The sequence below is a fragment of the Pinus tabuliformis genome, chromosome X (assembly GCF_031772625.1).
Source record: "Pinus tabuliformis cultivar Carrire ecotype Pingquan chromosome X, CPIR1, whole genome shotgun sequence".
Taxonomy (NCBI): domain Eukaryota; kingdom Viridiplantae; phylum Streptophyta; class Pinopsida; order Pinales; family Pinaceae; genus Pinus; species Pinus tabuliformis.
This window is the reverse complement of record NC_142308.1, coordinates 927,138,436-927,164,143: the sequence shown is the minus strand read 5'-3', so window position 1 is coordinate 927,164,143 and position 25,708 is coordinate 927,138,436. Positions and strand designations below refer to the sequence as shown.

Below are 25,708 nucleotides of genomic sequence, written 5' to 3'. Positions count from 1 at the left end.
TTTCTTGTACAACAGGGTGCCAAACTGGCTTACCCAAGATAGACAAACTTCCAGCACTTTCCTAAACCCGGCGTAGGCCCTACTGACCTCTGCTACAACTTGAAACCCTCTACGTTAGTTTGAAACCCTTTGGGTCAGCCTGAAACCCTTTGAGTCAGCCTACTGAGGCTCTGCGCAGCCTCTCTGGGCTTCTGCATCAGTCCTGTAGCCTCTGCGTGGATGACGCAAGCCCTTCTGGCTCTGCGCAGTCTCTGTTGCCTCTGTGTGTCTTCCTCTGGTTTGTGTCTGCCTCTTCTGCGCTGATCTCCCGTCCCTCTGTTCCGTACTTGCTGTCTCTTGACTGCTCTCCAGACCACTGGTTCAATTTCTCAGCAAACCCCGCTCCAGAAACTGAACTGACTAGTCTCCCTCAGTGTGTCCTTTAAGTGCCCCTCAAGCCTCCTCTTATACTTTTTTTGTTGACATCTGAACGGCCAAGATAAGTCCCTAATCAACGGCTAAGATTAGATCTGGCTTGATTCATGTCTTTTGGACCATTCTAACACAGATTCATATTAATACACATTAATATTTTATTTTCCCTAAGTTTAGACCTAGGGACTCCATTAAAAATATTAACTATTTTAATATCTTCTGATCTGTTTAGAATCTGCCCAAACCCTTTCTGGGTATTGGAGTCTCATGTGCCCCAACCTCTCACCAAATTTCGTGGCTAGAGCACATCCAATGCTACCCCAAATCAACACATTGCCTAGCTTCCCATCACATATTTTACGGAGGGATGGTTTTGCGGTTAGACTAATTTCATGTTTGAGATCAAACGAGAGGATTCCATTTGTAGATGCCACAACTACGTTCATATCATGTCTAGGTCGCTCCAAAAATCAATTCTGTGAGCCGTTTTGTTTGCTTGAATTGTAAACTGGTCAAAACTCTGGGGGCTATTCACTGAGAATTGTCCTCAAACATTTTTGACATAGTGATTGCTTGAGGGGAAGTGGTGATTGAATCCCTGTTATGAACGCTCATGGGATCAATGTTTCTTTTTGCTCTGAGGATACAATAATATAGCACGTATAACCTTCTCGAACTATTGAGGATGATTTTTTGGCAATGTTGCACCAAGAATTTGGTGTAGGGAGACGCGGGTGCGAGGAGACACACAGGGGGGACATGTGGGAGTACCCTCAAATTTTAGGTAAATTTCCCCGGTGCGCGGGGACATCAGGGTTTATATATATATATATATTCAACATTGAAAGCATAAATAGACTAATAGTAATACATTGATCCACACATAAAATTTAAATTCATAATTGAATTAAATAATGGCAAAGATAGATCCATTCTCATCATTCATCCATACCATGAGATTCAATAATGAAATATTCAAATACTTTGATCCATATCGTTCACCATTCAATATTCATCATTCTATAATCTGCATTGATATAAAAATTAAGTTCATCATTCATTATTCTAGAAGAGCTCAATGGCGAGCAAGAGAGCAGAGCTTGACGATGACAAGAGTGCACAACTCGACGGTGGGCAAGAGAGCACAACTCAACGATAGCAAGAGAGAACTCAACAAAGCTCGATGGCGAGGAAGAGAATTTGGGAAATGAATAGGTAAGTTAACCTAGGTAATTTTTTTTTTTTTTTAAAGTTTTTCAATACGTAAATTTTCAAATTTTTTTTTATATTATGTTATTAGACAAATTTGACGGGGACGCACCAGAGTGGACACCCAGAAGCACCCCTTTTGGGGAGTCACATCACCCACACTGGGGAAACGTACCCCTGCGTCTCCCCATGACTCCCCAAAAGGGGTGCGTGGGGAAACGCACCCCAAGACGTCCCCTCGTCCCTAGTGCGTGGGGTGCAAGGGGTGCGTGCACCCAACCCTGGGGGATGCATCCCCGTGGAACACTGTTTTTTGGAGGGTGAGAGAGAGTCTGAGGTTTTGTTGAGGAGAGTCAGTTTCAGAAGCCGAGAACCGGGGTGTGAGACCAGGTGGCTGAGAGTAGAGACTTCGGGCAGCAAATGATCAGCAGATTGAGTGACGCAAAGCCTAGAGAGGTTGACACAGAGCTTGCGTGAGGACTGCGCAGAGCAGCGTAGGGCCTGCTAGAGGCCATTCATTCAGTATTCGGATCAGTCGGGATTTTCTCAGTGATTGTGTGAGGTAATCCCACAAATCTTTCTGCCAGTATTTCTCTCTGTAACTGAATAATCCTGTGAGGTATTCAAAGATGTATTCAGAATTTGCTACTGCTTAATAATAATAAATCCTTAGAGCTGCTGCACTGGGTTTCCCGCATTGGGTTTTTCCAGGGACATTTGTCCAAAAATAACGGTGTCTATTTTGTTGTATTTTCTTTCTTGCTCAGTATGTTGTTTCCGCTTATAATTTTATTAAGTGAAGGCCGCATAACTATTTACTTCGATATTTACCATAGAACACAGTAAATAACTTGTATGGATTAACAAGTAGGAGAAGTAACATCAGTTTGCTGCAGTAGGGGTTCCTCTTGTGGAATTTTCATGCCTGCCCTTTGAATCGAATTGGTTGGGATCCTTCTGGATCTGCTGTACTTGAAACAGGGATCAAAAGTAGTTTTGTTGTCTTTAAAATGACTTATTCAATTTGATGAATTATTTTTGCAGTGCACTCTATTTCTAAACCCTATTGTGTTTAACTGCATTTATATGGGGTTTTGTCTGTTTCCATCATTTAGTAAATGTATATGGTTTTGTTAGGGTTATATCTTCATGATAATTAAGAGAATCATCCAATGGTATTAGGATTTTGTTATTATGTCTTTTCAGGGAATAGGTTGAAAAGATTGCGTATGGAGCTGTCCTTTTAAGCTAAAAGCTAGAAATGGTATTAGGGTGATCTATATGGTCTGTCATTTATGAACAAATGCTTTTAGGGAGATTTATCATTTGGATACTAGCATCTTTATAATGTTCCGAAAATAAGTTTCTAGTCGCCGACATAAACTATATGCATATGTGCAATGAAGAATGGATGGTTTTATGAAATGTTACAATTGAATTGATTTATATTTGACATGAGACACTTTTCTCACAAAAACGCAACTTCTGGTATCCTTTTCTGTATAAGAAGTTTGTTAGTCTTCAGGTTAAAGTTAAGATTGTGCTTTATATCTTTTATTTGACCATTTTATCTATTAATTGCAGGAAAGGACAAATTGTCGATGAGCATAGGTTTTTTAGGTCTTGGAATTATGGGTTCTCCAATGGCACATAACCTTATAAAGGCTGGGTAGGTACTTAATTCCTCCCACTTGAATCTTTGTTGTTCTGGAAACTATAGGTTTTTTTCTGGAGTACTGCTTGAGATCAGGAAGCAATACTGTAGCATGATGATCGTCAATTTATTTAAGAATGTTGCCTAACACTCTCCAGCAAGGACTGCAGTTCTATACAAGTAAAAAATCATATTCCTGCTTAGAATTAGCAGTGTATACCAGACAACTTGAGCATTGAAACTACAAAACATAGCTATCATTGCATCAATGGAACTACCTCACATTTTCATAATGATATAAAAAATTCAAACAATGACCTTTGTTGTAAGTTTTTGGAGTTTATTTTGATATATTGTTTCATATTTGTTGCCTAGTCAGTAATGGCAAACAAAAATTTCTTCAGCATGGACAAATTTTTTTTTGGCATGTCTATTTTACAATTTTTCATTGGTTCAATTTCAGAAGTACAGCTGGCATGCCATTAGGGTGGTAAGTTCATTTATTGAAACTAAACAACAGAAATGTTTTTTGCAGATGTGATGTAACTGTTTGGAATCGAACAACAAGCAAATGCGACTCTCTTCTTAACATTGGTGCAAAGTATGTTCTTTGGAAGCAAACAAAATATTTCGATTGAGATGTAATTGCACGACTTCAAATCATATATATTTGTTTGAATGAACTATCTTCTCAAATCGTATTGACTTTTCGTCAGCATTCCATTACTCTTTTACTTCAGTTTATTTTGAAATTTAGTCTAGTGTTGCCTCAGCAAGTATTATTGCTTTATATCATTTTTGCAACAGATATGGACCATCCCCTGAGAGTGTTGCATCAGCATGTGATGTCACCTTTTCCATGCTTTCTGATCCTGGGAGTGCAGTTGGGTTCCTATATTCACTGTATTTTTCATGCTTTGGGAAATCATTTTTCATAGCAATTTTTGTTTGAAATTGAATATAATTTTGATCTTTTACTAACTTACAGAACTGCTATTGAACTGTTTAGATGGAAGTCGCGTGTGGGAAGCAAGGGGCTGTTCATGGATTGGGTCCTGGAAAAGGGTATACAGTTTTTTTTCCATGTTCGTTTATATTCTTCTTTTTATTGTGCTTTATTATGGCTTATACAGTTTTCTTCTTATGCAGTCCTTTTTACATATCTGATTAACAACAATAGCAAGCTTTTAGTGGATTGGAATCTTTTCTTTTTAAGCAACTGATTCTTCTATGGAAAAGTTTGCCTAGCACAGTAAAATATTTGCCCTCCACATTGTAGATGATATTTCTTAATATTTCCAATATCATCTTGTTATTCGGGAAGAAGGTTTTTTTGATGATTGGGTATATGCTGTTCTGATCATTTTTTTTCATATATTCGATGTGCTCTGATACCAGAATTTTGGTGAATTGAATCTTTGTTTCACTTGGAAAGAAAAGGAATTGATGGTTCCTTGGAGAATTAGTTCATTTAATTGTTTAGCTAAGGCTGGAAGCTTAAAAAATGCATCCTCCAAATTTGAAGGATGTTCTCCGACACCTGAAGATCTTATTGTTATGGAAGTTTTTCTTGGCTAGATATGTGCTGTCTTTTTTTTGTTTGTTCCTGTAAAACTAGCTATTTATATATTAATACTGTACAAAAGAGATACATTCTTGTTAGTCCGAATGTTGCAAACATTGGCATCAGGATAAAATTGCAGGGATCTGGAAAACCAAAAAATTGTAAAAATTGGAAAAAAATCAGTAAAAATTGGCAAAAAAAATAAAAAAAAATAAAAAAGTAAAGAAAAGTCAACAGAATTCACTTAAATCATGATTTTCTCCATCAAATTGCGATTTTTCACATGGTTTATGATAAAATTGTGATATTTTTGCCCTTGAAAAAATCAATGATTTTTTCTGATAAAATCTGCTAGGCCAAAAATCATGATTTTGTGATAAAATTGTGATGTTTGCAACATTGATCAGTCCTACTGAGGCACCTACTAATGATTTTTCTGGCGTTTTTTATCAAAATAGACAGCGGTGTTTATGACCTTAGATCTGACTATTATGGCATTCCTGAAGGTTCTTATACCAAAAAATACATATTATTATGTCTGAGGTAAAAAAATCTCACCCTAGCCCCCTCTGGGGAGCTCACTTGGCAAGTCTATGAAAATGTAAGGTAATGTGAGTAGGTCTCACGTTCAAATCCCCGGTTGCTTACCCGTGGTTGTGTGCTGGGGGGTGGCATGATTCACCTAGGGGTTATAGTGGTAGCGGTTGGAATTGACCCCATGTCAGGTGAGTACAAGATTGACCCAGTCGCTGATTCCGAGAGACATAAAAAGAAAAAGAAAAAATCTCACTCAATGAGCATTTGGCTGACTTATATCCAAATGCTTCATTGACCTATATTGACCTATATTATGTGTGCTCCATGTCCAACACTTAATTGATTTGCCAATATGCAGAGAAACTGCACACACTTTCTCTCCACACATCATTGTAACGAACAAAGTTCGTTTACCCACGTCAAATAGTCCAATATATTTAGAATATAGTAAAAAAATCCATTTTAGGAATAAAGAATATATTGTATAAATGTATGAATGAAGAATATATCCGGCTACAAATGAGGGCCCTGCTTATATACTAGGCAAGGTGCCCCTTCACAAATAGTCATGCCCTTCGGGACATGTCTCTTCAATAACTAATTATTATTTAATTAATTTTTATTATGATTATTATTATTTATATTATTATATTCATAACATTGCCTTCTTCTTCAGAGAAGCTTTGTCCTCAAAGCTTATTGTTGACAAGGCATGTCATCTGTTTCTTTGTGTTGTAATCTATTCACATCTTTTGGAACTATTCGAGTTGTTATCTTCGATGATACAAGATGATAGGATCCTTTGAGTGATAAACAAAATTGTCGAATTAATAAGGGATCTGACCATCTTAAACCAATATTCTGTGAAATCGTTTGGGGAAATTCCACCTGGTTGGAGAGATATTAAAATAATTAATATTTTTAATGGGGTTCCTAAGTCTAAACTTAAGAAAATTAAAATATAAATGGGTATTATTATAAAATGGGTGAGAATGTTCTAAATGACATGGATCTAGCAAATCTAATCTTAGCCGTTGATTAGGGACTTAATCTTGGCCGTTGAAGACTCAACAGGAAAAGTATAAGAGAAGGCTTGAGTGTCAGTGGGAGACACACCAAGATTGATCTGTTAGTTCGATTTTCTGGAGCGGGGTTTTGTTGAGAGAATCGAGCTAGTGATCTATGGCAGCGAGGGGTAGTTCAGCATGAGGCTGAGAATAGATAGCATAGAGGTAGAGATAGTGCCATAGAGACAGCGTAGAGCCTGGAGAGGCTGATGCAGAGGCAACTGGGACTTATGCAGAGGTCGAGGAGGCCAGTGTGGGTGACGCAGAGGGCTAGAGGGTTGACGTAGAGAGCCACGGGGCTGATGTAGAGGCATCAATAGCTGCACAGAGGCTAGCAGAGCTGATGCAGGGCCAAGAGGCACCGCTGGGTGATTTTCGTGGGGCAGACTAAGTGTTGGTGAGCTGAGAGGGTGACGCAAAGTAGTGGAGGAGCTTGGAGCAGCTTTCGTTGTCCAGCTAAGGAGCTGCTGTAGTTGCTGTGGGATCGATCATTCGGTAACTAGCCGGAATATCTGTCTCCAAAGAGAGGTATGCCTGCCAAGGGCATTCTTTGTTGGGTGAGCCATTTCTGGCACCCTAGTTGTATTCAAAAAACTGTATAATAATAAAACCCTCATATCTGCTGCACCGATTTTCCCGCATTGGGTTTTCCAGGGATGATTGTCCAAAAATAACGGTGTCCCTTTTGTGTTTTCTCGGTTATTTCAATTGTTGATCTGTATATGTGTTAAGGCTGCATTTGTGTTTATTTCGGTATTTATATTTATAAATAACTTGTTAATGGAAAGAACAAGTAGGAGAAAATAAACCAGATAATGCAGTAGGGATTTCTGACGTGTCAGACTTAGAAATTTCAACATGGTATCAGAGCATTGCAGATCACAGGAGGACTGAAGGCACCAACAGTAATATGAAGAATTTGCAGCAGTAGCAGCTGTCCCGAGAGACAACATTGTTCCAGAGCAGAAGCAGCAGAGAAGAAGTGACGCAGAGGGCCTGTGTCATCATTTCGAGTCAGGAGGAGGGCCAGCGCAGAGGTAGAGGGGCAGATCAGACCTACGCAGTGCTCGATCATCTTTCTCAGCCAGGAAGGATCGACGCTGTGGCCAGGAGGAGCAGATTCTGCCATTGCCGGGATTGCGTAGAGCCTGAAAGGCTCAGTTTCTTTAGTTGCCGGGGCTTGGGGAGCTGTGGGCAAATTGTGATTGAGAAGTTGGTGGGGTGTTGGTTCTGTCAGAATAGAACAATAGCTAAGCAGACAGAACCAAGGTAGAGGGAGTCACTACCTCGATGGATTTCTTGCCAAGGAATCCAGATCCGAGTTGCAGTTGCAAAGAGGATTGAAGAGGAGCGGTTCGACAGTTGGCCAAAGGATTTCCGAAGGGAAATCAGGACTTAGAGGGAGGTTTCCAGGAGGGGAGTCGAAACTTAGTGGGAGTCTAGAAGAGGAGCTGAAATGGCAGTGAACGTACTAAGGGATCAGGACAGGTTGGACGGGGCTTCCAACTTTGTCATCTAGAAGGCCAGGATCCTGGCAGTCTTGGATCGATATCGCATCAAGGACTTTGCCTTGAAAATTGTTGCTATCCCAGTTGACCCAGCTGAGAACGAAAAGTATGAGGATGCAACGGCGAGGGTGAAGTGCATGATCCTAGACGGGGTCAAAGATCATGTCATACCACATATTGCTGAGAAGAACACAACAAAGGAGATGTGGGACACCCTGACCACCTTATACCAGGGCTCTTCCGTGCAGTGGAAGATGCTATTGGAGAATCAACTGCAGTCGTATCAGATGCAGAAGGGAGAGCAGATAGATCCATTCCTTCTCAGGTTGTAGGAGATTCGCGACCAGCTTACTTTCGTGGGGTCTACACCGGATCCAAAATTTATGGTTAGGACTGCCTTGAATGCAGTCTCCGAGGAGTGGGAGACATTTTTCCAAAGTATTTTGGGCAAGGCTACTCTTCCAGGTTGGGAGGAGATGTGGGCAACTCTTCGCCAAGAAGAGATCAGGAGGTTGACCAAGGCGGGGAGTACTGGAAAGGGAAGTTGAATCAAGAAAGAGGAGGAGGAGGATGCAACTCTAGCATCTGTGGGACAACAAGGTGAAGTGCTTCCATTGTGGGGAACTGGGACATTATGCATCCCAATGTCCCAGGAAGAAAAACAAGGGAGAGCCTTCTGATTCTAAGGCAACTCTAGCTAAGGCGGAGAAAGAGGTCGAGACTGATGATGACTGTGCCATGAGTGCTCATGCACCTCTAGAGAAGAGGTGGGGAGACATCGAGTTGTAGTTAGGAGGACTATAAACTAGGGGCAGGATCCTTGAGGTGCCCAAACTCTTGGATCATATTCGGCTACGAGAGCCCTTAACAATTGTAACATAATGACAGATGTCAGGTGGAGCAAAGTGTAGTGGAGCAGCAAGGCAGTGCTTGGGTGCAGAAATTTGAGGCACGCAGTGGAGGTTGAAGCAGTGTGAGAGGCACAAAGGTGTATGTAGTAACGCAGTGGCAACACAGGGAGCACAAAATAGCAGCAAAGGCATATTTAGTTTCACAAGGCTTCCAGACTAACTGGGATGTCAGTATTTGGGAGAAGTCAGTTACCTACTTCTCAGTAATCGAGTTGTAGTGCAACAGTTAGCAGTGGCAGTGCTAGGGGCAGCATATTGAGAGGGAGCTGCAATACAGATGTAGTAGTGGCAGTGGCAGTGTCATGGGTAGCAGTATAGGAAGCAACAATGCAGATGATGTGAGGTAGCAGGCCAAGCATCAGCACAGATACCAGTGTAGAGGATCAGTGTTATGTTTCAGTGATGGAGCATTATTAGAGCACATTCCTCCCTAAGAGGGAGTGTTGATTTGTGGTAGCATTGTAGGTGCTCTAGCCATGAAAATTGGTGGAAGGGCTAAGGCACATAAGATCTCCAAGACCCATAAATGGTTTGGGGAAATTCCATCCGATTGGAGGGATATTAAAATAATTAATATTTTTAATGGGGTTCCCAAGTCTAAACTTAGGAAAATTAAAATATTACTGGGTATTAATATAAAACTGGGTGAGAATGTTCTAAATGACATGGATCACGCAAATCTAATCTTAGCCATTGATTAGGGACTTAATCTCGGTCGTTGAAGACTCAACAGGAAAAGTATAAGAGGAGGCTTGAGGGTCAGTTGGAGACACACCAAGATTGATTAGTCAATTCGATTTTTTGGAGCGGGCTTTTGCTGAGAGAATCGAGCTAGTGATCTGTGGCAACAAGGGGTATTTCGGCACGAGGTTGAGAATACATAGTCGAGAGTTAGAGATAGTGCCAGAGAGACAGCGCAGAGCCTGGAGAGGTTGATGCAGAGGCAGCTGGGACTTACATAGAGGTCGAGGAGGCTAGCGTGGGTGACGCAGAGGGCTAGAGGGCTGACGCAGAGAGCCAAGGCGTTGACGCAGAGGCTAGCAGAGCGGACGTAGGGCCAAGAGGCAGCGCTGGGTGATTTTCGTGGGGCAGACTGAGTGCTGGTGAGCTGAGAGGGTGACATAATCTCTAGCAGAGTGACGCAGAGTAGTGGAGGAGCTTGGAGCAACTTTCGCTGTCCAGCTAAGGAGCTGTCATAGTTGCTGTGCGTTCAATCATTCGGTAGCTAGCCAGAATATCTGTCTCCGAGGAGAGGTACTTCTGCCGAGGGCATTCTCTGCTGGGTGAGCCTTTTCTGGCACCCTAGTTGTATTCAGATCCTGCATAATAATAAAACCCTCATATCTGCTGCATCGTTTTCTCGCATTGGGTTTTTCCGGGGATGATTGTCCAAAAATAACGGTGTCCCTTGTGTGTTTGTCTCGGTTATTTCAGTTGTTGATCTGTATATGTGTTAAGGCTGCATTTGTGTTTATTTCGGTATTTATATTTATAAATAACTTGTTAATGAAAAGAACAAGTAGGAGAAAATAACCCAGATAATGCAGTAGGGATTTCTGATGTCTCAGACTTAGAAATTTCAACACTTAGTCGGGTTACTGTGCTGTTGAGCACATGAATGTCTCCAAGCGGAGAGCTCAACCTTTGCTTTGGTGGAATTTGAGTGCCACCCTAGGAAGGCAATTTGTACTACCTTCGAGGAGAGTCGGTGGAGTTTCATAGTCATATCATTGAGCATTTGTTTCAGCCAATGCGTGTTTCTGGAGGACGCAAAAGGGAAACACATAGGTGTTGCTTATGGGTTCATCCGAGCAGCAACTGTCGGGGGAGTTTGGGCATTGGAACTACATTGGAGGATCAACCTTTCAGGAGAGTTTTGGAGCAGGAGGTTGCTGCATTGGAGGAGTTTGATTTACAGTCACTTGGGCCTGCGCAGAGAGCCATCACTGGGCTTTGGAGGAAGGAATTGGAGAGTGAGAGTTGGCCGGGAGAAGTAGGAGATCATTTGGAGGGCCATTTGAGGAGGATTGCTAGAGTTGGGAGAGTAGAGATTGATAGGATCAATCACAACAACAAATTCGAAATTGGAGGAGGCCAAGCTATGAAGGGTCAATTTTTGAAGGTTAGAACAAAGGGAAACCCTTTCTGGGTTTTGGGCAGGGATCACATTCCTAATTTTATAGAATTTTCTGGGTAGATCTAAGGGGTCAAATAGGGGTCCCAACTCAGCCAACAGCTAGAGGAGCTAAGGGGAATTTGGGCCAAAATTTCGAGGTCAACATTTGGCCAATTCCTTCGTGGGTTATTCTGGGTATTTGGTGGAGAGGCCAGGGTTAAATTCCCGTAATTTTCTGAGCACTAGAGGTAGGGTTTCCAGCAATGTCTTTGCAGCAGACAACACAGTTTCACAAGGGCAGCGCATGGCATCATTGCAACAATTATTTGTGCCATATGGGCTTGACATATTGCCACCTGGGTTTGATCACACTTGCCATTGAGGCAAGCCCAGGTGCACCACTTCTACATTATTGTACTTTTCTCCCAGATTATAATAAAATGGCTTAGCTGTTGGTTATTCATGGACTTGTTATGGGTGTGCACTAAATGTTTCAATTTTATGGTGTTGTTTTTATTATTTTCTTTGCATATCACTATTTTTTCTAGTTTGGAACATTACAATGGTATCTAAGCACGGTTTTGGCCCAGCTGTGGGAAACTAGCCAGAAGATCATGGAAGCTTTGGGTATAAGTGCACAGTGACGGGTGAAACCGGAGACAAACCCGTGGCTCAAGGGAAATCCAGTATGTAGAAATTTTGTGGTAGAATTCATTGGGACAATGAGCGGTTGGCCTAGTTGAGGAGGATGACAGGCCAAACCCATCCTCACCCTTACAACAAAGACATTAGAGGTGAGCAGGTCGTGGGGGTGCAACCATCTACATCATGTGGGGAAAGTTGACCAGATTAGGGCATCCAATCTCCTGAAAAGGATTAGGCAGGAGATAGACAGTTAGAGGGTGAGACTAGGGGGTGCTTTTGCTGGTGAAGACCTGGCTTTAGATATCAGGAGCCTGAGGATGAGGTTGAACATAATGCTTAGAGCCCACAGGATGGTGAGGAGCACATCGACATACCCGGTGTGGCACAGGTGTCACCTTTATTAGAGATCTCCTTGATAGCCCTAGTTGAAACCTTGGTGGAAAAGATAGTCTACACACATAGAGCCATCTGTTGAGGAGGAGCCACCCATGGACGAGATGCCAACAATTGCTGAGGTATCTGGAGTTGTGACTGAGTTTACAGGTGATAGATGCCCACGACAGTTCCACCAGTTTCAGGCCGACCTTCTAGCATTAAAAAGGAAGGTCGCATTAGTGCGTGAGGCTATTTTGCAGCAGAACGAGGAGCTGGAGGGCATGAGAGCAGTTTGTGCCGAGTCCATGGCCAAATTGACTCACGTTGGGGAGCAGTTGGATTCCCTACTAGTGCAGCTAGAGTGCACGTTGGAGCATGAGAGCAACCCTCTTCAGGCATACATAGACAGGGCTGGCAGCACTGTTAGGTTACCTTGGCCCATTGGACAAAGAGAGACAAAGTTACCTAGTCAGATTTTATGTATTGACCAGGATAGTGAGATGAGACGACCTGAGTTGCACAGGGTGCAACACCCGCATGCTGGGGTTGTTCTATGTGTGGGAGTTCGTGCATTCGATCCCTCTCTTGGGGTTGGGTGGCGAGAGATTCTGAGTTGGTACTCGGTGGAGTGGGCTATGGAGATGGTAGTGGACCCAGGTGGAGCTCAGTAGGAGTTTCCAGGCACTGGGGATGCTGGAAGCCTCGACTGGCATTGGGATCTGGGAGGGACCACCTATCATTTCCCAGGTATACTGGTTGACTACGACCTAGAGGGTATAGTTGACCTAGCAGTTGAGTGTGCACCTCCACTAGGAGAGTTTCGGTCAGCACTAGTGGCCAACCAGTTTATGGACAGGCTTCTTGGGTTGACTTGGTACGACGTTTGTACACAAGATCACGGGGTGATCAACACACTCTGGCAGGAGTTTGTCGGAGGAGGTGGCATTGGTAAGCCACCAGATGGCGCCTTGTATGGAGTTGGGGATTCTTCACTTTTGTGTGGGGCACAGAGGACACAGAGGAGTAGCGCAGGGGTAGCATCACTACTGACATAGGGAGATTCACTTCTTGGATCCCTCGGGGAGGATTTGGAGTGAAGATCCATTCATTGGAGGGTATGATGATGCGACGATGGAGGTGATGATACCGATCGAGTGTGGGCCGATGCATAGGGACACAACTTTAGGCCATCTCATTCGGGGATGGGTAGGAGCATCTAGCGTGGAGCATTGGTCTGCAGATGGGCATGGAGACGCATGGGGGAGTGCCTCACATCGCATTGAGTACATGCAGGGAGTGACCGGTGCAGTGACACAGGCAGGACACAGGACGGTACAGGATGGCATAGCCGTAGCCAGGGGTATCCAATGGTGTATAGGGATAGGTTGTGGCATACAGTGGCATGTCGAGGAATGCAGTGTTGCTTGGTGGTGTGCAGTGATGCATGGTGCAGCGCAGTGGGCTCTTGGAGCGTTGCCTCCAAGGAGGCATATGGATAGGGGCATTAGGTGTATCGTTGGATGCAACTCACCTAGGATCGATGAGGACATTATTGAGCATCTGGGGACACCATGCTTAGCGGAGACAGGGCTTCGAGGGAGTTATCAGCAAATCCAAGGCGAAGAGAGTGTTGTCTGTAGGATCACTCTTGGGCATTCTGGCAGAATTTTGATCATACCATTTGGGACATGCCCGCCCATCATCCTCCAGTGTTGCTTACAGTCATAGAGCATTTGATTGTTTCCCCTTGACACTCTCCATTCAAACAACAGGGTATGGGAGGCTCACCCTAGACAATTGGATGAGACACCGTGTGCCATGAGCTGGGAGGAGACTCTTCAATTGAGACCCTTGGTGGGTGCATGAGCTGTTGGATATAGGCTTAGGGATGATGTGGTTGATAGTCGAGGTAGCGTATATTCCATCCCTGAGCTCACACTTGAGGGACGATGGATGGTAGACTTCATCTATAAGAGGGTACCTAGACTCTGAGTAGTGTTGAGGTGTATCATTAGGAGCTGGGATAGCGGATTTCACTGCGTGGTTTGGCAGGAGCAGGGCAGGTTCACGGGCATGAGACCTACTCCTTATACTTGGGTTCCACCCACGGAATACATACAGGGATCAGAGATGAGGGCCAGATGGGTTCTAGCTGGTAACATTGTTACGCAATGACATCCTATGAGGAGTGGGAGTTATGAGCTCCCTGTATGTTTGGGGAATCCAGGGATCCAGTTGGCGGGCAGATCACTCCACTTTGTGACGAGCAGGGTCATGGCAGAGTATGATCCAGTTCATTTTGGGTTTGACACATGGGGGATTGCTAAAACCTCCATTGCATGGCAACTTGTCTTGTTATGGCTCAGAGTTGAGATTGGCAGTGGAGGTGTAGATATTGGCATCATGGAGATGCCCGAGCCGGATGAGCTTGACTTTCACAAATTTTTCGCCACTAGGCCTCAGGAGGGGAGGATACTGTCTACACACAATGGGGAGTATGTCATAGTCAGCATGGTAGCACCACTTTGGGACTAGCAGGGAACTGGGGCATCACAGCTCTTCACAGCTCAATAACCTTTAGGGATGCGCTGGCTACTACAAGGGGAGATCATACAGATCTTCCATTGAGCTTTAGCGAGTCACTGATGGAGCAAGGGAATTCTCGTACTTGCACAGAGCAGGATAATGAGTGGAGTGAGGGGAGCTTAATGTTGGATAGGATGGCCTAGGATCGTGGTATTGAAGGATTCTTTCATATCAGGATAGTGTAGAGTTCAGGCACGATCTAGTGGCACATCTGGGACCCTGGCACATTTTACAATGACAGTGGGGAGCAACAGTTAGAGAGGATGCTTGCTCAGACATTGCTTGAGGACAAGCGATTTTTGGTGCATTGGAGGAGCTTGCCAAATGAGGATGCTACTTGGGAGGGCGAGCACATACTTAAACATCCAACACTGAAATTGCTTGGGGACAAGCAACATTTGGGAGGGGAGGACTGTAATGTCCCTTCCTAAATTATTTTGGGACATGATTAATTTCTACGTTTTGTGGCTGATTTTGGGGGAGATGGGGCCCATTCGATTTTATTAGGAGGCTAGACTTAGTAGAAGTTATTTTGATGTGGTTAATTTGTACGTGGGGGCCACCCACACTAGGAGAATACGCATTCCCTAGTTCGATTTGCATGGAGGGGAAATCGATGGTTAAGCGAGGGACCCACGATGGAGGGTAAATGGAGGGAAAAGTGCTCCAAAAAATCTATATAAGGAAGGCAACTCTCCTCATTTCAGCATCTTATCTTTGACATATTGAACTCAATCTTAGTTGCTCGAGCTGCTTAGCCGGGTTACTGAGCTGTTTAGCACATGAGTGTCTCCAAGTAGAGATCTCAACCTTTTGCTTCAGTGGACTTTGAGTGCCACCCTAGGAAGGCAATTTGTACTACCTTGGAGGAGAGCCGGTGGAGTTTCACACGCATATCATTTAGCATGTTTCTTGAGGACGAAGAAGGGGAACACATAGGTGTTGCTTGTGGGTTCATCTGGGCAGCAACTGCCGGGGGAGTTTGGGCATTGGAGCTACAGTGGAGGATCAACCTTTTAGGAGAATTTTGGAGCAGGAGGTTGTTGCATTGGAGCAGTTCGATTTACAGTCACATGGGCCTGCGTAGAGAGCCATCACTGGGGCTCACGTGGGAGTTGGAGGAAGGAATTTTAGAGCGGGAGCTGGTCGGGAGAAGTAGGAGATCATTTGGAGGGCTATTTGAAGAGGATTGCTGGAGTTGGGAGAGTAGAGATTGACAGGATCAGTCACAATAACAAAATTTGAAATTGGAGGAGGACCAAGCTGTGAAGGGTCAATTTTTGAAGGTTGGAACCAAGGGAAACCCTTTCTGGGTATTTTTTGGGTTTTGAACAAGTATCACACTCCTAATTTTATAGAATTTTCTGGGTAGATCTATGGGGTCAAATAGGGGTCCCAACTCAGCCAACAGCTAGAGGAGCTAAGGGGAATTTGGGCCAAAATTTCGAGTTCAACATTTGGCCAATTCTTTCGTGGGTTATTCTGGGTATTTGGTGGAAAGGCTGGGGTTAAATTCTCGTAATTTTCTGAGCACCTGAGGTGGGGTTTCTATCAACATCTTTGCAGTAGACAACACAGTTTCACAAGGGCAGTGCAGAGCATCATTGTAACAGTTATTTGTGACATCTGGGCTTGACATTTACCACCTGGGTTTGATCACGCTTGCCATTGAGGCAAGCCCAGGTGCACCACTTCCACATTGTTGTTATTTTCTCCCAGATTATAATAAAATGGCTTAGCTGTTGGTTATTCATGGACTTTTTATGGGTGTGCACTGAATGTTTCAATTTTATGGTGTTGTTTTTATTATTTGTTTTGCATAGCACTATTTTTCCTAGTTTGGAACATTACATTTTTTTATTATCCGTTTTAGAGGTCTAATTTTTCAATTATCATCAATTGGTTAGCGAGTTTAGGGTTTATATAATTTTTACCTTCGGCATGCGAGATAGAAATAATGACATCTTTTCCTGCAAGAGTCCCTTTAATTATAAATAGCATTGAAGCATAGTTATATGAAGTTTTTGGAAATCTTCCTTCCTCTTTTGTTAGAGATTCCATTCTTTTCTCTTCAATGATTGACTCCATTTTGCATTTGTCGATAAAAATGATTCTTTGGTTAAGGAGTTTATATATTCTTTGTGTGAGTGACCCACTTATTCAAAGTATAATATAGTTGCTTTTTAATATAACTATTTTATAAAAATGTTTAATTACATTTTTTTTCTTTCGAAACTAATAAAAACTTTAGTTCTTAGACTTTTAAAAAAAGCTTCTTTTTCCAAACTTGGTAATATAATAATATATTTCCCTTTACGTCCTCCACACTTCATAACACTTTTAAAATTTCAAAAGAGAGGTCATAGATAATATTTATGCAACCCTTTTATGTATGGTCGTGACATTCAATATAGGTTTCGTTTTCCTCACAATAATTATTGGGTTGATCGTATAATCTTTGACCAATCGTCTTGCAATTATTATTCATTGTTTTCCTAGTTCAAAATTGTGTGGGTGGAGACCAATGTTATAGGTTGGATTCGTTGATGGTGGCTATTGTTGCAGAGTCTATGGCAACTTGTAGCTGCAACCCTTTTTTTCCTTTTTTTTTTATAATCTCTTTTTTATAATTTTTTTTTTCTTTTATCTTTGACCTTTTTTATTTTATTTCTTTTTTTCCTATAATTTTTTAATTTTAATTATATATATATAATTTTTTTTCCTTTATAATATATATATCTTCTATATATATATATATATATATTTTTTTTTAGGGGCTTCATTAGGCTAATTAGGCTAATCGAACTTCTAAAGGCTCATATAAATACAAGGAGAGCCTCATTTGTAACTCATCATCATTTGGATTAGGATTTCTCTTGTAAAAGGAATTCAGATTTGCAATTGATGGATGAAATTGGATGTAACTGATGCATTTTGATGTTTGGGATTTTCGCTATCTTGTCTTGGAGCTTCTAATTGCAATTGTTATGGATGGATATACTCGCATTTCTTTGTAAGTGTATTTTTGATGCTACATCTTTGTATTATTGCAAGCCTATGTATGGAATGTCTTGTCATAATCTTGTTTGTGCCCTAATTTAATGTGAATTATTGAAAAGCACTGGTTTGTTGAAGCATTGCATGCATCACTTATTAGGAAATGTGAATGAATGTTCCTAGAGGCTTGTCTTTTCTTGCATCCTCAAAACTCCATCATCTCATACCAAACGAAGTATAAATACCTCTCTTGTAGTTGTGTTGTTGCCTCCTAGGGTTAGCGAAAACTACATAGGTCGCACAAGTCCTAATCCTTGTTGATCAACCTAAAACATTTTCCTTTCCCTCTTTTTCGAATTTCTGCCCTAACCCTAGACCTAGGGCATGTTGAAAAGTGTAATTAGGTTCAGTTTTCATAATGACGTGTAATTGTGATTTTATGTATTTAATAGAAAAATAAAATTATTATTATAATGCTTGTCTCATGGGTTTCATGAGCAAGGAATTTTATTTTTAGTTATGGCTCCCATTATGAGCCCTTAGGATTGGTCATAAAGTCAAATTGAGTCAATGTCATGTATGAAGGACCCTTCTTGGGCATGTTGCATATTTGTATGAGTAAAAAGGCCCTCCAAGACCAAGCTAAAGCACCTCCAACAAGTCAGCTTCAAGATGGAGTAATGGAACCTCACCAAAGGACATGTCGGCCTAGATCTCTGTCAAGTCGGCTTATATACATGGGAAAATCACTATAAATAGGCAGCTTGACTCTCATTTGAATACAAGCAATTCGGTCAAGGTCTGAAGTAAGAAGAAGTGCGAAATACACTAAAGAAGAACCTTCATCCAAGCGAAGAAGAAGGGACTAGAAGCCGAGTTCATTTTGGATTTGTTTAGGGCTACTTTGATGTCACACGTGTGAAGAAGAGAGGCATCATCTGCTACAGGAGAAGCCGAGAAAAATTGCAGTCATCTTGGGTAACCGAATTTGGAGAAGGACAAGTCAAAAGGGAAGCCGAGTTAAGCTAGAAGGAGTCTCTATCCTAAGCGAAGGAGTCAAAGTGACACTTTCCAAGTGCTGCAACTAGGGTTTCTGAATTAGGGCTGAAAGTTGCAGATCTGTCCTAGGAACCGAAACATTGCAAGGTAGCCGAGAAGGAGGAAGAAACAAGGAGTTTGACTATCATTGACTCAAGGAAAAAGAGGAAGCTTTGTGACTTGGTCTTAGAGAGGTCAAATAGGTCAAGGGTCTTGGTATTCGTCAATTGAAGTCTCTATGAGAAGAAGAATTGATTTGGGTTTTCCTCTCAAGTGGGAGAGGTTTTGGCCCCTGGTTGATCGCCTACATTTTGTGTCTCTTGTCTCTTTATGGTTTATGCATTGATAACTGTTTGATGAAGAAGAACACTAAATAATCTAAGTAAATTAAGATCCTAATCTAAGAAGTAAAAAGCATTCACAAGTAGTTGTCTAAAGAAGAGAAATCACCTAATATTAATGCCCTAGATTTCTCAACATGGTATCATAGCTAAGGTGAGAAAGTTAAGGAAAAGGGATACTCAAGAATCAAATCTCGAGCAAGGCATCAAATCGAATCTAGAAGATCATCTCGAAGTCAAGATCTATAAAAGAAGTATCAAAACCCTAGATCAAAGAAGAAGTCTACACGAACAAGAAGTCTTGGAATCCTCAAGTCATCTTAAAAAACCTCAAAGACTCTACTCAAGTTGAAGGACTTATACATCAAGTTTCTTACTAGAGAAGCAAGATCAAGGACGCTGTCATCATCTTCAGAAATTCAAGGCAATTTCCTCTCGTTGAAGCAAGGACCTTACCATTATAGAAGATCATCCAAGAAGCATCAAGAAGTCATGATTATTGTTTATTTTTGGTAGCATTGGATGTGCAAGTTGGTGGAGAGGTTAAGGCACATGAGATCTCCAGGACCCAGAAATCGTTTGGAGAAATTCCACCCGGATGAAGAGATATTAAAATAGTTAATATTTTTAATGAGACCCTAAGTCTAAACTTAGGAAAATTAAAATATTAATGTGTATTAATATAATATGGGTGAGAAAGCTCTAAATAACGAGGATCAAGCCAGATCTAATCTTAGCCGTTGATTAGGGACTTAATCTCGGCCGTTGAATCGGCAACAGGAAGAGTATAAGAGGAGGCTTGAGGGTCAATTGGAGACACACGAAAGAGAGATCAAGAATTCGATTTTCTGGGGTTGGGTTTGCTGAGGAAATCGAGTTAGAGATCAGTTGCAGTGAAGGGCAGTTCAACAAGGGATTTCGATCCAAGGCTGAAGAATACATATCAGAGAGGCAACAAAGTGCCAGAAGAAATAGCGCAGAGCCTAGGAGGGCTGACGCAGAGGCTAAGGAGGCTAGCACTGACGATGCAGAAGCCACCGAGACAGATGCAGAGGATGCAAAGGTTGCCGCAGACAACGCAGAGGGTTGTAGAGGTTGACGCTGGGCTGAAGTGGCTGCACTAAAAGGTTTTGTGGGGCAGACTGAGAGCAGATTAGCCGGGAGAGGGTGACACAGTTCCAGAGGAGTGCTTGGAGCAGCTTTTGCTGTCCAGCACAAGGAATTGTCAATCACTGTGGGGTTGTTCATCTGGTTGCTGATTTATTGAAATATCTGTCTCCAGAGAGAGGTACTACTGCCAAGGTTATTCTCTGAAGGGTGAGCCATTTCTGGCACCCTAGTTGTATTCAAAAATCTACTTAATGATAAAACCCTCATATATGCTGCACCGATTTTCTCATATTGGGTTTTTCCGGGGACGATTGTCCAAAAATAATCGTGTCCCTTGTGTTGTCTCAGTTTATTTTAGTTGTTGATCTATATATTTGTGAAGGCTGCAATTGTGTTTACTTCGATGTTTATGTTATTAAATAACTTGTTAATGTAAAGAACAAGTAGGAGATAATAAACTAGATCTTGCAGTAGGGGTTTCTGATGTGTTAGATTCATAAATTTTCACAATTATCAACAAGGACATCACTATCAAAGGAACTAAAGTGATCTTCTTTGTGAAGTCAAGGATCACTCTTGAAGAGATCTATCTTCATCAAGGAGAAGTTCTCTATCATCTATATTATCATCAAATTCAAGGAGGCAACGAGTGGAAGAAGCATCTTCACAAGTAAGTATATTTATGTCTGAATCTATCAAAATGTTTGTTTGCAAGGAAAGCAACAAATTGGTTGGGGCTTCAAACTATATTGCATTGAAGAAGAGGATAGATCTGAATCTCATTGAAAATGAGGTTATGGATCATGTCAAAGGATCTATCACCAAACCAGCAAAAGAAGATGCTCAAGCACTTGCAAAGTTTATGAAAGGGGAAGTGAGGGCTCAAAGGATTCTCATAGAATCCATTAAGGGCCCCCTCATTCCATATGTATCTAAATTCAACACCTCAAAAGAAATATATGACAAATTAATAGAATTGTTTTCTGTAAGCACTGCACGAGAAGTTATCTCTCTAAGGCAAGAACTCTACAAGCTAAGGATATCAAAATAAGAAGGGATAGCCTCATACTTTATGAGGATATCTGAAATAAGGGATCAACTTCAAGATCTGGGAGAAATAATGTCTAACAAGGAGATGACCACTGTAGTACTAAATGCACTACCAGAGGAGTGGGGTAACTTTACTTCAAGCATTTATGGGAAGAAAGAAGCTACTCCATTCCAGGATCTATGGTCATTATGCAAGATTGAAGAAACCAGGCTGAAGGCTAAAACTGATGTAGGATCAAGTGATCAAAATCAAGCATATGCTGCTATGGCAAGGAGAATAAGAAAATCTAGGAAATTTGTTCCTCAGAAAAAGAAAAGGAACATGGCTAAGATTCAATGCTATGGATGTCAAGAATATAGGCATTACAAAGGATATTGTCCCAAGCTCAAGAAGGATAGTAACAAAAGAGGTAGAGAAGAAGCCCATATCACCAAAGAAGTGGAGGAAGCTAAAAAGGAGAAGTCCAAGAAAGAGGAAGTAAGAGATCTCTACTATGATTGAGATAGTCTTCCTCACCTAGTTCTTATTTTCAAGTTTTTCTGTTGTAATATATGGCTATCATGATTAACTAAGGAAGATAATAGGATGCATCATGGCATCATAGAAGCATTCGAAACAAGAGCTAGTGACATCATCATAGAGAAGCATGGAAGAGAGCTGAAGTCTATGACAATCAACCATGGAAAGATATAGCTCTTGGAAACATCATTAGTAACATAAGTGTGTTAGTTTTTGGTAGCATCAAAAGTGCTCTAGCCTTGAAAATTGGGGGAGAGGCTAAAGCTCACGAGTTCTAAAGAATCCAAAAACCGTTTGGTGAAATTCCACCCAGATTGTATTTTATTAAAATAATTAATATTTTTAATGGGGTTCCTAAGTCTAAACTTAGGAAAATTAAAATATTAATGGGTATTAATCAAAATATGAGTGAGAATGATCTAGAAGGCGGATCAAGTCAAATTTTAATCTTAGTCGTTGGTTAGAGACTTAATCTTGGCCATTGAAGTCTCAACGTGAAAAGTATAAGGAGGCTTGGGGTTCAGTTAGAAACACACACAGAGTTGATCAGTTAGTTTGTAATGTTCCTAAATAGGAATACAAGTGATATAGAGCAACAATCTGTTCAGCAAAATATAAAAACGAAATATATATTAAGCACCCATGGAAATGCTAGAAATAACGAACTGCTGAGCCATTTTATTACTTCTTTGAGGGCAAAATACAATAGATAATAGAATGGTGCACCTGGGCTTGTTTGAATGGACAAGCATGACCAAACCCGGGTCAGAAATGGCCGAGTCGATGACTACTCCAAGCACTGCGCTAATCTGCATTGCGTTGCCCAGAAAACTGCCCTATCTACTAAGTTCGAATGGCTGGAAACACCACTTCCTGTGCTCAGAAAATTATAAGATTTGAGCCCCAGACTCCTTGGCCAAAGCCCAAAAAAACCCACGAAGGAATTTAGTTGGTTTAGACTTCTGAAATTTGACTCCCAAGGAGCCCAACTTCAACTGCAACTACAAAACTAGGCCTGCTGGATTATGCCTGTAAATCCTCCCGGAAAATGTCCCAAAGTGTAGGGCTGACCCCTATTGCAAATCCCCTGACTTCCGGGATGAGATTCCGGCCTGTAGCACCTGCTCCTAAGCCCCACGAAAATGCTGGCCTACTGCTGCTCTCCCAATCCTCCGACTCTCCCGACAAATGACTGATCAATGCTGGCTCAAACTCCTCTTGCGTATTCTTTATATAGCCCAGAAATACGCACTCCTTGTATGCGGTTGAATGATATTGCTGTAACACACTCCCGGATCTCCTGAAATGCTGATGGAACTGCCTTCCTAGGGCGGGCACGGAAGGTCCCCCGAAGGAAAGGTTGAATCTCCCGCTTGAGAGATTCGTGGCTAAACAACCGGTTGACTCGGCTAAACAACAGAGTGAACAGTCAAGTAATTTCGATTTGCAAGGTGAATGAATGAATCCAAATGAGAGCTTCCTCCTCCTTTTATCTTCGTGGGCCTTCCTTGCCTCATGTGGGCCCCTCCATCCAGCTATTCGAATTCCCTCCAAGCCATTCGAATGGCCTAGTTCGAATTCACATGTGGGTGGCCCCCACATTCCACTAGCAACCAAATAAAGTTGAATTTCCTCCTAAGTCCCTAAGTCAAAAATGTTGGGTTCTTTTCCTTAGCCAAAATTGTGCAAAATTGTGTAGCAACACCCTGTTACAAATGTATTTGAGAAGGGACATGACACAGTTCAATTTTCCTAGGGTAGGGTTTGCTAAGGAATTTGAACCAGTGATCAAGCAGTGAGGATTAGAGGCAGTACTGGAAGGAAGTGATTTCTGGTTCTACTGAATATACGTCAGATAAGACAATGAAGAGTAATAGAGCCAGCTGAGCCAAGGAGGGACAACACAACAGCTAGAGGATATTGACGCAGAGGGACAACACAAAAACTGGAGGAGGTTAACACAGAAGTGCTGGGGGATAAGCATAGATTAGTGCTAGGAATCACTATGGGTGATTGACAGGAGAAATCTTGATTTCTCAACAGCAGCCCAGGTTGACGCAGTTAGAGGGAGTCTCCATGCAGAAGTCATGCAGAGGCTACGTAGGCTCACACAGAGACTGCACAGTGGGTCATCCAAGAGCTGGGGACAGGAAGAGGAGCCAAGAATGTCACAGCAAGTACAACAATAGGAAAAGGAATAGATGGAAACTCTCACCACCAGTGGAAGGACTGGTCGAGAAGTACGACAGACTCTGAGGGATGTAAAGGAATTCGTTGGAGCTCCTAGAGCCGAGAAAAGGCATCGTAGACAACCTGACAGGTACCAAGCATTGGTAGCTCAGGTCGAAGAACCTTCTAGTTTTCAAGAAGCCGTACAGCACCAGGTATGGGTGGATGCCATGGTAGAAGAGTACAGTTCCATCATGACAAATGATGTTTGGGAAATTGTACCAAGACCAGAGAACAGATCAGTTGTGGGTTCGAGATGGATCTACAAGATCAAGTATGTTGTAGATGGCAGCGTAGACAAGTACAAGGCTAGGTTCGTCGCAAAAGGATATGCTCAAAAGGAAGGAATAGACTATGAGGAAACCTTTGCCCCAATAGCTCGGTATACCTCTATCAGATCCATTATATCCCTTGTAGCACAGATGGGATGGGAGATTCACCAAATGGATGTCAAGACAACGTTCTTGAATGGGGTGATAGAAGAAGAGGTATATATTAAACAACCAGAAGGTTTCGAAACACATGAAAAGAGAACTCATGTGTGTAGGTTGAAGAAAGCCTTATATGTGCTGAAACAAGCTCCCAGAGCTTGGTATGGTCGAATTGACAACTACTTATAGCAGTTGGGATTCATCAAGAGCGATGCCGATCCCAATCTTTATTATCTGTTGGTAGAAGGTGAGCCGCTAATTCTAGTATTGTATGTGGATGATCTATTTTTGACAGGATCATCCAGAGTCATAGAGGATTGCAAGAAGAAACTGGAAAGAGAATTTGACATGAAGGATATGGGGCTAATGCACTATTTTCTGGGATTGGAAGTTTGGTAGTAGGATGGTGAGATCTTCCTTGGCCAAGGTAGATATGCATCAAAACATCTGAAAAGATTTAGAATGCAGGATTGTCGACCTATGGCTACGCCTATGATTACCAATTGGAAGAAAATAGATGTTTCTGGAGACAAGGAAGTGGACCCCACCTTATACAGACAACTCATTGGGTCGCTTATGTATCTGGTTAACACCAAGCCAAACGTATGTTATGTTGTCAACACCCTTAGTTAATTCATGTGGAACCAAAAAGGGCACAGTGGGCAGCAACAAAGCACATTCTCAGGTATGTGCGAGAACAATCAATTATGGATTCAGATATACCAAGGGCGATGATATCGAATTGAGTGGATTCACTAATGCAGATTGGGCAGGAAGCTCAGTAGATAGGAAAAGTACCACTGGGTATTGCTTCGGTATTGGATCTGGGATGACCCCTTAGTGCAGTAAGAAGCATAAATTTGTAGCACTGAGCTCTACTGAAGCTGAGTATATGGTACCTAGCAAAGAAACATGTGAAGCTATATGTTTCAGGAAACTGTTGGTAAATTTATTCAGGAAAAGGATGGAAGCGACAAACATCTTCTGTGATAATCAGAGTTGTATCAATCTCTCTGAAAATCCAGTTTTTCATGATCGCTCCAAACACATTGATATTTGGTGTCACTTTATCAGGGACAATGTTTAGCGTGGGGCGGTACAGTTGGAGTATACTCCCACAGGAAATCAGGTAGCAGATGTACTCACCAAGGCTCTAGGAAGGACAAAGTTTTTTCAATTTCGGGAACAGATGGGTATGTTGGAAAATCCCTTTCAATAGCATGATGCAGCATTTGAGAGGGAGCTGTAGTACAGATGCAGCAGTGGCAATGTCATGGGAAGCGGTACAGTAGCGGTAACAACACAGTGTTGATGGTAGCAACAGTGTGGAAAGGAGGTGCTTCAGAGACAAAGCAACATGTAGTTGGATATTGTTGCTTGAGCACTTTCCTCGCTAAGAGGTAGTG

General features: G+C 42.1%; 1 protein-coding gene across 2 annotated transcripts in view; it reads left to right on the top strand.

Annotated features, from left to right (window-relative positions):
• Window positions 1-25,708, top strand: part of GLYR2 (glyoxylate reductase 2) — a 199,446-nt gene that overhangs the window by 57,398 nt on the left and 116,340 nt on the right. For both annotated transcript variants that reach the window (XM_089448485.1, XM_089448484.1), the window contains exons 2-5: window positions 3,208-3,292; window positions 3,813-3,878; window positions 4,085-4,160; window positions 4,287-4,342. In XM_089448485.1, coding sequence (XP_089304611.1) covers window positions 3,208-3,292; window positions 3,813-3,878; window positions 4,085-4,160; window positions 4,287-4,342 — 283 coding nt within the window. The remainder of the gene's footprint in view (window positions 1-3,207; window positions 3,293-3,812; window positions 3,879-4,084; window positions 4,161-4,286; window positions 4,343-25,708) is intronic.